Here is a 12,500-nt window from a genome sequence, read left to right as displayed (position 1 = left end):
CCTGATAACACACACACACACGCACTCACAGACCCTGATAACACACACACACACGCACTCACAGACCCTGATAACACACACACGCACTCAAAGACCCTGTTAACACACACGCGCTTACAGACCCTGATAACACACACACACTCACAGACCCTGATAACACACACGCACTCACAGACCCTGATAACACACACGCACTCACAGACCCTGATAACACACACACACACGCACTCACAGACCCTGATAACACACATACACACACACGCACTCACAGACCCTGATAACACACACAGACTCACAGACCCTGATAACACACACGCACTCACAGACCCTGATAACACACACGCACTCACAGACCCTGATAACACACACGCACTCACAGACCCTGATAACACACACACGCGCTCACAGACCCTGATAACACACACGCACTCACAGACCCTGATTACACACACACACGCTCACAGACCCTGATAACACACACACACCCTGATAACACACACACACTCAGACCCTGATAACACACACGCGCTCACAGGACCTGATAACACACACACACACACACGCACTCACAGACCCTGATAACACACATGCACTCACAGACCCTGATAACACACACGCGCTCACAGACCCTGATAACACACACGCGCTCACAGACCCTGATAACACACATGTGCTCACAGACCCTGATAACACACACATGCTCACAGACCCTGATAACACACACGCGCTCACAGACCCTGATAACACACACGCGCTCACAGACCCTGATAACACACACGCGCTCACAGACCCTGATAACACACACAGACTCACAGACCCTGATAACACACACAGACTCACAGACCCTGATAACACACACACACACGCACTCACAGACCCTGATAACACACACACGCACTCACAGACCCTGTTAACACACACGCGCTTACAGACCCTGATAACACACACACACTCACAGACCCTGATAACACACACGCACTCACAGACCCTGATAACACACACGCACTCACAGACCCTGATAACACACACACACACGCACTCACAGACCCTGATAACACACATACACACACACGCACTCACAGACCCTGATAACACACACAGACTCACAGACCCTGATAACACACACGCACTCACAGACCCTGATAACACACACGCACTCACAGACCCTGATAACACACACGCACTCACAGACCCTGATAACACACACACGCGCTCACAGACCCTGATAACACACACGCACTCACAGACCCTGATTACACACACACGCGCTCACAGACCCTGATAACACACACACACCCTGATAACACACACACACTCAGACCCTGATAACACACACGCGCTCACAGGACCTGATAACACACACACACACACACGCACTCACAGACCCTGATAACACACATGCACTCACAGACCCTGATAACACACACGCGCTCACAGACCCTGATAACACACACGCGCTCACAGACCCTGATAACACACATGTGCTCACAGACCCTGATAACACACACATGCTCACAGACCCTGATAACACACACGCGCTCACAGACCCTGATAACACACACGCGCTCACAGACCCTGATAACACACACGCGCTCACAGACCCTGATAACACACACAGACTCACAGACCCTGATAACACACACAGACTCACAGACCCTGATAACACACACGCACTCACAGACCCTGATTACACACACACACGCACTCACAGACCCTGATAACACACACACACACGTACTCACAGACCCTGATAACACACACGCGCTCACAGACCCTGATAACACATACGCGCTCACAGACCCTGATAACACACACGCACTCACAGACCCTGATAACACACACAGACTCACAGACCCTGATAACACACACAGACTCACAGACCCTGATAACACGCACTCACAGACCCTGATAACACACACACACACGCACTCACAGACCCTGATAACACACACGCGCTCACAGACCCTGATAACACACACAGACTCACAGACCCTGATAACACACAGAGACTCACAGACCCTGATAACACACAGACTCACAGACCCTGATAACACACGCACTCGCAGACCCTGATAACACACACGCACTCACAGACCCTGATAACACACACACGCACTCACAGACCCTGATAACACACACACGCACTCACAGACCCTGATAACACACACGCGCTCACAGACCCTGATAACACATACGCGCTCACAGACCCTGATAACACACACGCACTCACAGACCCTGATAACACACACAGACTCACAGACCCTGATAACACACACAGACTCACAGACCCTGATAACACGCACTCACAGACCCTGATAACACACACACACACGCACTCACAGACCCTGATAACACACACGCGCTCACAGACCCTGATAACACACACAGACTCACAGACCCTGATAACACACAGAGACTCACAGACCCTGATAACACACAGACTCACAGACCCTGATAACACACGCACTCGCAGACCCTGATAACACACACGCACTCACAGACCCTGATAACACACACACGCACTCACAGACCCTGATAACACACACACGCACTCACAGACCCTGATAACACACACGCGCTCACAGACCCTGATAACACACACACGCACTCACAGACCCTGATAACACACACACGCACTCACAGACCCTGATACCACACACACGCACTCACAGACCCTGATAACACACACACGCACTCACAGACCCTGATAATACACACGCACTCACAGACCCTGATAACACACACACGCACTCACAGACCCTGATAACACACACACGCACTCACAGACCCTGATACCACACACACGCACTCACAGACCCTGATACCACACACACGCACTCACAGACCCTGATAACACACACACGCACTCACAGACCCTGATAATACACACACGCACTCACAGACCCTGATAACACACACACGCACTCACAGACCCTGATTACACACACGCACTCACAGACCCTGATAACACACACACGCACTCACAGACCCTGATTACACACACGCACTCACTCACAGACCCTGATAACACACACACGCACTCACAGACCCTGATTACAGAGGGGCAACTGACCAGCAATGCCTGGGCGCCCAGCCTGACCGCCAGTCTCCGTGGCAACCCCATCTTCACCCCGCCATCCGCCAAAGCGTCGAGCGCCGTGAACGCCTGCAGACACACACACACACACACACACACGCACACACACACACACACACACACACCCACGTTAACACCGCGCACGTGATAACACACGCACACATTAACAACACATATGTTATTAACACATTAAGACACATACACACACACAAACACACTTTAACACCGATCCCAAACAATGTGACGGCGCTTCAGAAAAGTAATAGATGACCAATCCGAAGGGGCCGTCCTTCCCATTACACACGCCGACGCTCCAGCGACCCCTGACCCCTGACCCCTGACCCCCCCGGGCTCACGTAGGCGGGGCCGCTGCCGCTCAGGCCGGTGACGGCGTCGATCAGGTCCTCCTCCACCTCCGTGCAGAAGCCCACGCTGCCCATCAGCTGCTCCAGCAGCCGGCCGTCCTCCAGCTGGGCGTGGCTGCCCGTGGCGTACACCGTGGCCCCCTCCCGCACCACCACCGGCGTGTTCGTCATGCACCGCATCACCTTGGGGGCCGGGCGGTACTGCAGCAGCTTCTGCCATTGGGCCAGGGAGAGAGAGGGAGGAGTTAGGGGGGGGATAGAGGGAGAGAGAGAGAGAGAGAGGGAGAGAGAGAGGGAGAGAGGGAGAGAGAGGGAGGAGTTAGGGGGGGATAGAGGGAGAGAGGGAGAGAGAGGGAGGAGTTGGGGGGGATAGAGGGAGAGAGAGATAGGGAGAGAGGGGAGAGAGAGCGGGACAGGGAGAGGGAGAGGGACAGGGAGAGGGACAGGGACAGAGGGAGAGAGGGAAAGGGAGAGAGGGTGAGAGAGAGGGAAAGGGAGAGAGGGTGAGAGAGAGGGAAAGGGAGAGAGGGTGAGAGAGAGGGAAAGGGAGAGAGGGTGAGAGAGAGAGGGACAGGGGGAGAGAGAGAGAGAGAGAGGGGGAGAGGGAGAGGGAGAGGGAAAGGGAGAGAGAGGGACAGAGGGACAGAGGGACAGAGGGAGAGGGAGAGGGAGAGAGAGAGGGACAGAGGGACAGAGGGAGAGGGAGAGGGAGAGGGAGAGGGAGAGGGAGAGAGGGACAGAGGGACAGAGGGAGAGGGAGAGGGAGAGGGAGAGGGAGAGGGAGAGTGGGAGAGTGGGAGAGTGGGACAGGGGGACAGGGGGAGAGAGGAGAGAGAGGGACAGAGAGAGGGAAGAGGGACAGAGGGACAGAGGGAGAGGCGCACCTTCTCGATGGAGCTGATGGTGACCCCGGCAGCGCAGGAGACGATGAGGTGGCGCTCCTCGATGTCAGGCCCGATCTCGTCCAGCACGAACGGGATGATGTGCGGCTTCACCGCCAGGAACAGCACGTCACTCTTACTCGCCGTCTCCTTGTTGCTCGTGGTGAAGTTCACGCCCATCTTCTGCAGCGGGCAGAACGCACGCCCGTTAGAGGGGAGAAACTCCGCACCCCCAACCAGCGGGGATATTTTGGGGGGTGTTTCACAGAGCAGTATTACCGAGTTAGCTGGATAACTGCACCGAGTGAAACCCACAAAGCAGGATTACTGAGTTAGCTGGATAACTGCACTGAGTGAAACCCACAAAGCAGGACTACTGAGTTAGCTGGATAACTGCACTGAGTGAAACCCACAAAGCAGGATTACTGAGTTAGCTGGATAACTGCACTGAGTAAAACCCACAGAGCAGGACTACTGAGTTAGCTGGATAACTGCACTGAGTAAAACCCACAAAGCAGGATTACTGAGTTAGCTGGATAACTGCACTGAGTGAAACCCACAAAGCAGGATTACTGAGTTAGCTGGATAACTGCACTGAGTAAAACCCACAGAGCAGGATTACTGAGTTAGCTGGATAACTGCACTGAGTAAAACCCACAAAGCAGGATTACTGAGTTAGCTGGATAACTGCACTGAGTAAAACCCACAGAGCAGGATTACTGAGTTAGCTGGATAACTGCACTGAGTGAAACCCACAAGGCAGGATTACTGAGTTAGCTGGATAACTGCACTGAGTGAAACCCACAAAGCAGGACTACTGAGTTAGCTGGATAACTGCACTGAGTGAAACCCACAAAGCAGGATTACTGAGTTAGCTGGATAACTGCACTGAGTAAAACCCACAGAGCAGGACTACTGAGTTAGCTGGATAACTGCACTGAGTAAAACCCACAAAGCAGGATTACTGAGTTAGCTGGATAACTGCACTGAGTGAAACCCACAAAGCAGGATTACTGAGTTAGCTGGATAACTGCACTGAGTAAAACCCACAGAGCAGGATTACTGAGTTAGCTGGATAACTGCACTGAGTAAAACCCACAAAGCAGGATTACTGAGTTAGCTGGATAACTGCACTGAGTAAAACCCACAGAGCAGGATTACTGAGTTAGCTGGATAACTGCACTGAGTGAAACCCACAAGGCAGGATTACTGAGTTAGCTGGATAACTGCACTGAGTAAAACCCACAGAGCAGGATTACTGAGTTAGCTGGATAACTGCACTGAGTAAAACCCACAAAGCAGGATTACTGAGTTAGCTGGATAACTGCACTGAGTGAAACCCACAAAGCAGGATTACTGAGTTAGCTGGATAACTGCACTGAGTAAAACCCACAGAGCAGGATTACTGAGTTAGCTGGATAACTGCACTGAGTAAAACCCACAAAGCAGGATTACTGAGTTAGCTGGATAACTGCACTGAGTAAAACCCACAAAGCAGGATTACTGAGTTAGCTGGATAACTGCACTGAGTGAAACCCACAAAGCAGGATTACTGAGTTAGCTGGATAACGGCGCTGAGTAAAACCCACAGAGCAGGATTACTGAGTTAGCTGGATAACTGCGCTGAGTAAAACCCACAAAGCAGGATTACTGAGTTAGCTGGATAACTGCACTGAGTAAAACCCACAAAGCAGGACTACTGAGTTAGCTGGATAACTGCACTGAGTAAAACCCACAGAGCAGTAGTATTACTGAGTTAGCCTGTGATACAGGCTCCAGATCCAGGAATACTCACCCTCAACCCTGAGACCGTTGGGAGATCTGTGTCTGGTGAGCTGGCTGTGATCCGATGGGTGGCGATTACCCCTACGGGAGAGAGGGGGACAGGGATTTAACCATTCAAGGTGTCACGTTTCAGGTCTGTCTCACCATGTTTTATGTTGATTTATGTTTATTCGTGTTGTCTTAGTCACGTAGTGTCTTATCATGTATTATGTTAGTCTAGGTTCGTCATGTTGTTTAGTTTATTTCTTGTTACGATTTGTTTTCTCGTCATGTCTAGTTATGTTTCGTTACGATTATATTACCTGGTTATGTTGAGTGATTATCGTCTTAGTTTCGCGTTGTGTCATGTTTTGATTTATGTTTATTGTTACGTTAACTGGTCGTTGTTATGCATACACTTTTACATGTTTTTCCGCAAACCTTGCGTTCCGCCATTTCTCTCTCTCTCTCTCTCTCTCTCGTTCTGTCCTTCACTCCCCTAATGTTTCTATTTGTCTATTTACTAAAACTACTAACGCTAGATCAGGATTGGGTAGAAACTAACAAGACTAATCATGTGTTCATGTTACCTTACGTTTCTCGTGCATGTCATTTACTAATTTACTAATGCTAGGGCAGGATAGGTTTATTACTAACGATTACTAATCTCCTTGTTTAACTTGTCATCCATCGCACCTGTTTTCCATTTCCTTGCTACGCTCTAACTAATTGTCTACACCTGTCTACACCTGCATTTATAGCCCAGTCGCGCAACTGTTCACTGCGAAATTGTCTGCCTCTGTTTACCACGCAACTCTTGAGCATTATTTACTGTTTGATTACACGTTACGATCCACGCCTGTTTACTGACCATCGACTATTGATTTCTGTTTTGTGACCTTCGTTTTGTTTCTTGACTACGTCCCCGCCTACCGTTTTTGTACTTTTGCCCCGCTGATTGTTTCATGGTTTCGACTCCCGCTTCGTCCACGACTACGCCTCTGCCTGCCGTCCGCCTGTTCATCTGCCCCGCTGACAGCTCTCCTGCTACCGGACCTCCCTGCACGCCTACCGACTACGAGATTGCCTCTTCCCTCGGCACCGTGCTTTTTGTTTGTTTTGTATTTGTTTGGCTGGATCTTCGTGTATGGACTTTGCTTGTATTGACTACGCTCCTGGGACTCGTCCCGAATAAAGCCCTAACGGGACTTTATTTTACTATTGTTTCTGAGTCGTGCATTTTGGGTCCAACCCCCACGCACCCGTCTCACAAGGTGTAAGATCACAAATGTGTCAATAGAATGTTCTTAACTGAACATTCCAACGGTGATGTCACAATCACTACCGGTAATTGAAAGCAGTGGAGTTCCAAGACACTGACTTAGAATTCTGAAAAAACAACACACACAAAAAAAAAAAAAAACATTCCAAAAAATGATTAAGTACAGTGCATTAATTGCTCAAAATCAAGCTTATTTAATGCAGGCATCTTAACAGGTAACTGTTCTTGCTATTTCCAATGCCAGCGGCACTTATGCGAACAGGCCACGGGGATGATTTTGTTCTGAAGATGTTCCTATTTTCTGGGTGCAGACCCGAGTAAGATTTACACAAATCTTCAGCCACGGTTCTCGTGCGATCAAAAGCAGCGACGTTCCTGGATATAGCACGCAAACCGTTACGCCGTTCGAACCACAGGGCAATTTATTTAACGGCCTGCGTTCCTGAATCTGCCCTCGCCACAAAACTTCCACGAATCTGAGAAAGCGCAGCCGGAGATAATGGAGCAGTATTGTGATTGTGTGAGGGTAATCAGAACAGTTCTGTTCGGAATGTCATAAACAGTTTTGCCGTCCTTGCCTGGCATGGCTTTGTCCATTGTGAGACAATAATGTAATGAGAACAGCGTTTCCAAAACCGTCATCATTGCCTCGCAAAATGCTTATGTGCTGCGCAATAATCTTAGCCGGTAAACAATGTCAGGCAAGTGCAGTTTTAAGTTGCACTTTTATACAACCGAGCCAACTGGCAAACTGGCTAGCATAACACATATTAATGGAAGATAAAGCTAGGTATTTAGATCAGTTGAATTCTGAATTATTTTAGTTGCATTTTACTAAAAACAAATAAGAACGCGTGTTCTTAGCTTTAGCTGATAAACAGCGGAAGCATGGTTTATCTAACGTTAGCTATTTGGGATCATATAAAGTAACATTTCCCTGCATTGCCTTATCTATCCCGAATGGTCATATGTGTGATCTGATTCGCAGAGTATGTGAACGGAGAAAAAAACACCAGCTATCAAACCCGAATAACTGTAACTGAATCCAGCAATGTCGCGAGTTCCGCGTATGAAAGGGGGTATGAACGGGAAACGAATCCACGTGGAAACGCATCCAATATATACCGTATGGCCGAGGGGGCCTTAACGGGTTAAAAGTAGGTCACGGTCAGTGTCTTACCGGCGGCGGTGAATCCTTTCACCAGCGCATGGGCCAGTTGCCCGGCTCCGATGAACCCCACGCTCATCCCGCGAATATGGCTGCCCTGGACACAACCGGACCGGGAACAAAAACAAAATAAGTAACTTAAAATCATTCAGATTTTACTTTAAAAAATGCATCGTCGCTGCGGCGTGACAACGTAGGCACACTTTTCAAAAATACATTTTACGAAGCCACACATTACAGCCAATAACCGTGGGTCACATCACGACTGCATATGGTATGTATGATGCATCTGGATAAATCGGTATAACATGTCCAATTGCATGTTGACAGCTCATTGATAGAAACAAACACATCGTTTCGTCACGTTTAGGATGGTAGGGAACATTACACCAGTGATAAGTACGGTTTTGTTGTGTAGCAAGCTAGCTCCAATGGGATTCTTACTGCTAACTTCCATAATCAAATAGAGCTCACTTGGTTTGTCAAATCATATGCGAATTTGATTTGTAAAATGTCACAATCGGCGATTAAAGAAACCACGGTAGGTCTAAAATACGGGTGGAAACACTTACCTTGCAACAGGGGGAAAAAAGTTTAAATGTCTCAACTCCGTGGCTAGTGTTAACGCTACTTCCTCGCCAGTTCTGTAACAGAACAAAAAACCGCCCGCTTAGCAGCCGAGAGTCAACGTGGCCGCCTCCCTTCGACACCGAAGCACATGTTCCGGGTAACTGCCCTGATGGACATGCACACTGGCCAATGATTATCACGGTAGTAGTTGCCTCTGCCCAATGACGGTAAAGCTGGCCGTTCATGCGATTGGGTTTAATGATAAGGACTTGCAAGGGGGCAGACCGGTTGCATCATATCCATAGAACGCGGAGGGGGCATTTTAAAGGGGAATTTAGGTCAACTCCACGGTATGCACAAGGATTTTACATGATCGCAGATTATGGTTTGAGACATACGCCGTTGAGCGCATCATGGCTCCCCCTGGTGGCGAAAGTAGAGTATAGCGCTGTGTATAACGGTCTGGAGCGCGAGCTTCAGTCGTCAAAATCCTGGAATCCATTTCAGATAACTGTTTGCTTTTATCATTTTTATTTAATTTTAATTTGTAATTATTTTTTACATATTGCAACTACCTAGTGTCTCTAACTGGCCGCAGTATTGACACTCAAACCCAAGCTCTCGGTCTCACCACCTGCTTTACAAATGTTCATTTAACTTTTTGGTTGTAAGAAGTGAAGGGGGGGGGGGGGGGGTGCTGCCTGAAAGGTTGAGAACCACTTTTATTTTACACAACGGTGTTAAATTCCTCAAACCCCTGTGAATGTCACCTGTTCCGACTGAATTTGTGTGGCAGGTGGTTTAGCCCATGTTGGACAAACAGGCACGCAGTTAGACCAACATTATATTACCACTACCGCAGATCTTATTGTGGCTACACCGGGGATTAGACCACCGACCATCCGGGTCCCAGTCGTGAACCTTAACCATTAGGCTACAGGCCACGCCACGCACACAAACGCGTACGTCGTACAGGAACATCGCCGAAGACATTTACATGAACGGAAAAATGTGTCTGGGTTCAATTAAGATTCAGGCTTACACCTCTCTCTGTGAGAGTTAGAAATAAGCCATTGGTCTGTGGAGTCTTTAACTCGTTCTGAAATGGGAGCCCAGCGGATGTTCCAAAATGGCCGCCCCGCATTCTGGAGCCATGCCCCTGGGGGGGGGGGGACGACTGTGGCTCCACCTGTTTATCTATTCTCTCTCACGCCCCCCCAAACCACCCCCTCACCCCCAAACCGCCCCCCTCGCCCCCAGACCCCGGTCTCGTGCCCCGGGTGCCATCCAGAACATTCTGCACATACTCAACCCTTCAGCACCTGCAGCCCCCCCCCCCCCCCCCCCCAACCCCAAACACGCCCCTCCCCAACCCCAAACAGTTGAGTTTGCAGATGTGCGTTTGTAAAATACTTTCAGGCGTTTTTTATCATGCTGCTAAAATTCAGCAGTCACCACCGGAAGATTTACAGCAAACACGTCTCTCTAATCAGAGTCAGGGTGAATTTACAGTGAACACGTCTCGCTAACCATAGTGTTAGTGTTTCAACTTAACGTCACTGATCGCTGTTTTGAAGGGTTGAGCTGCTTTGAATAAAGTCATTAACCCTGATCCGTTAAACAATGTATTGTATGTCATGACACATGTCGACCCCCCGCCCCCCGCCATCCTGACTCCTCACATGCTCTAGATGTTCTGAATTTCTCATTTATTTATGGCAGCCTAGTGGCTAAAGGACGTGACTGGAACCCAGGAGGTCGGTGGTTCAAGACCCGGTGTAGCCACAATAAAATCCCCGCAGCTGTTGGGCCCTCGAGCGAGACCTTTAACCCCGCGTTGCTCCCCAGGCGCTGCACTGTGGCTAGGTTGTAGCAAGGGTGGGGCAAATGCAGAGGACACATTATGAAATACATCTTCGTCTGGCGTTTAATACTAACATGTCAATGTTAATTCAACTCTCACAGAGTACATGAGTTCAACTGGAGCCATGATGTACACTATAAGCGTTAATTTAACCCTCAATGAGGCCTAGGTGCAACGATTGTGTGAGTGTGTGTTTGATTGTGTATGTACGTGTGTGTTTGATGGTGTATGTACGTGTGTGTTTGATTGTGTGAGTGTGTGTTTGATTGTGTATGTACGTGAGTGTGTACGTGTGTGTTTGATTGTGTGTGTACGTGTGTGTTTGATTGTGTATGTACGTGTGTGTTTGATTGTGTGAGTGTGTTTGATTGTGTGAGTGTGTTTGATTGTGTGAGTGTGTGTTTGATTGTGTATGTACGTGTGTGTTTGATTGTGTGAGTGTGTGTTTGATTGTGTATGTACGTGTGTGTTTGATTGTGTGAGTGTGTGTTTGATTGTGTATGTACGTGTGTGTTTGATTGTGTGTGTACGTGTGTGTTTGATTGTGTGTGTACGTGTGTGTTTGATTGTGTGAGTGTGTGAGTGTGTGTTTGATTGTGTGTGTACGTGTGTTTTTGATTGTGTGAGTGTGTGTTTGATTGTGTGTGTACGTGTGTGTTTGATTGTGTGTGTACGTGTGTTTGATTGTGTGAGTGTGTGTTTGATTGTGTGTGTACGTGTGTTTGATTGTGTGAGTGTGTGTTTGGTTGTGTGAGTGTGTGTTTGATTGTGTGTACGTGTGTTTGATTGTGTGAGGGTGTGTTTGATTGTGTGAGTGTGTGTTTGATTGTGTGTGTACGTGTGTGTTTGATTGTGTGTGTACGTGTGTGTTTGATTGTGTGAGTGTGTGTTTGATTGTGTGTGTACGTGTGTGTTTGATTGTGTGAGTGTGTGTTTGATTGTGTGTGTACGTGTGTGTTTGATTGTGTGTGTACGTGTGTGTTTGATTGTGTGAGTGTGTGTTTGATTGTGTGTGTACGTGTGTTTGATTGTGTGAGTGTGTGTTTGATTGTGTGTGTACGTGTGTTTGATTGTGTGAGTGTGTGTTTGGTTGTGTGAGTGTGTGTTTGATTGTGTGTACGTGTGTTTGATTGTGTGAGGGTGTGTTTGATTGTGTGAGTGTGTGTTTGATTGTGTGTGTACGTGTGTGTTTGATTGTGTGTGTACGTGTGTGTTTGATTGTGTGAGTGTGTGTTTGATTGTGTGTGTACGTGTGTGTTTGATTGTGTGAGTGTGTGTTTGATTGTGTGTGTACGTGTGTGTTTGATTGTGTGTGTACGTGTGTGTTTGATTGTGTGAGTGTGTGTTTGATTGTGTGTGTACGTGTGTGTTTGATTGTGTGAGTGTGTGTTTGATTGTGTGTGTACGTGTGTGTTTGATTGTGTGAGGGTGTGTTTGATTGTGTGAGTGTGTGTTTGATTGTGTGAGTGTGTTTTTGATTGTGTGAGTGTGTGTTTGATTGTGTGAGTG

The 12,500-nt window shown here is 48.5% G+C and overlaps 1 protein-coding gene across 1 annotated transcript in view; it reads right to left on the bottom strand.

Moving 5' to 3' along the window:
- Positions 1-9,307, bottom strand: part of pycr1b (pyrroline-5-carboxylate reductase 1b) — a 13,778-nt gene extending 4,471 nt beyond the window's left edge. Inside the window, exons 1-6 of the mRNA XM_061232719.1 lie at positions 9,130-9,307; positions 8,570-8,654; positions 6,139-6,209; positions 4,347-4,526; positions 3,454-3,675; positions 3,074-3,166 (exon numbers count right to left, since the gene is read on the bottom strand). Coding sequence (XP_061088703.1) covers positions 3,074-3,166; positions 3,454-3,675; positions 4,347-4,526; positions 6,139-6,209; positions 8,570-8,636 — 633 coding nt within the window. The 5' untranslated portion in view covers positions 8,637-8,654; positions 9,130-9,307. The remainder of the gene's footprint in view (positions 1-3,073; positions 3,167-3,453; positions 3,676-4,346; positions 4,527-6,138; positions 6,210-8,569; positions 8,655-9,129) is intronic.
- Positions 9,308-12,500: the final 3,193 nt, after the last annotated feature.

The sequence above is a fragment of the Conger conger genome, chromosome 2 (genome assembly GCF_963514075.1).
Source record: "Conger conger chromosome 2, fConCon1.1, whole genome shotgun sequence".
NCBI lineage: Eukaryota > Metazoa > Chordata > Actinopteri > Anguilliformes > Congridae > Conger > Conger conger.
The sequence above is the reverse complement of the archived record's forward strand: the minus strand, read 5'-3'. Positions and strand labels throughout refer to the sequence as shown.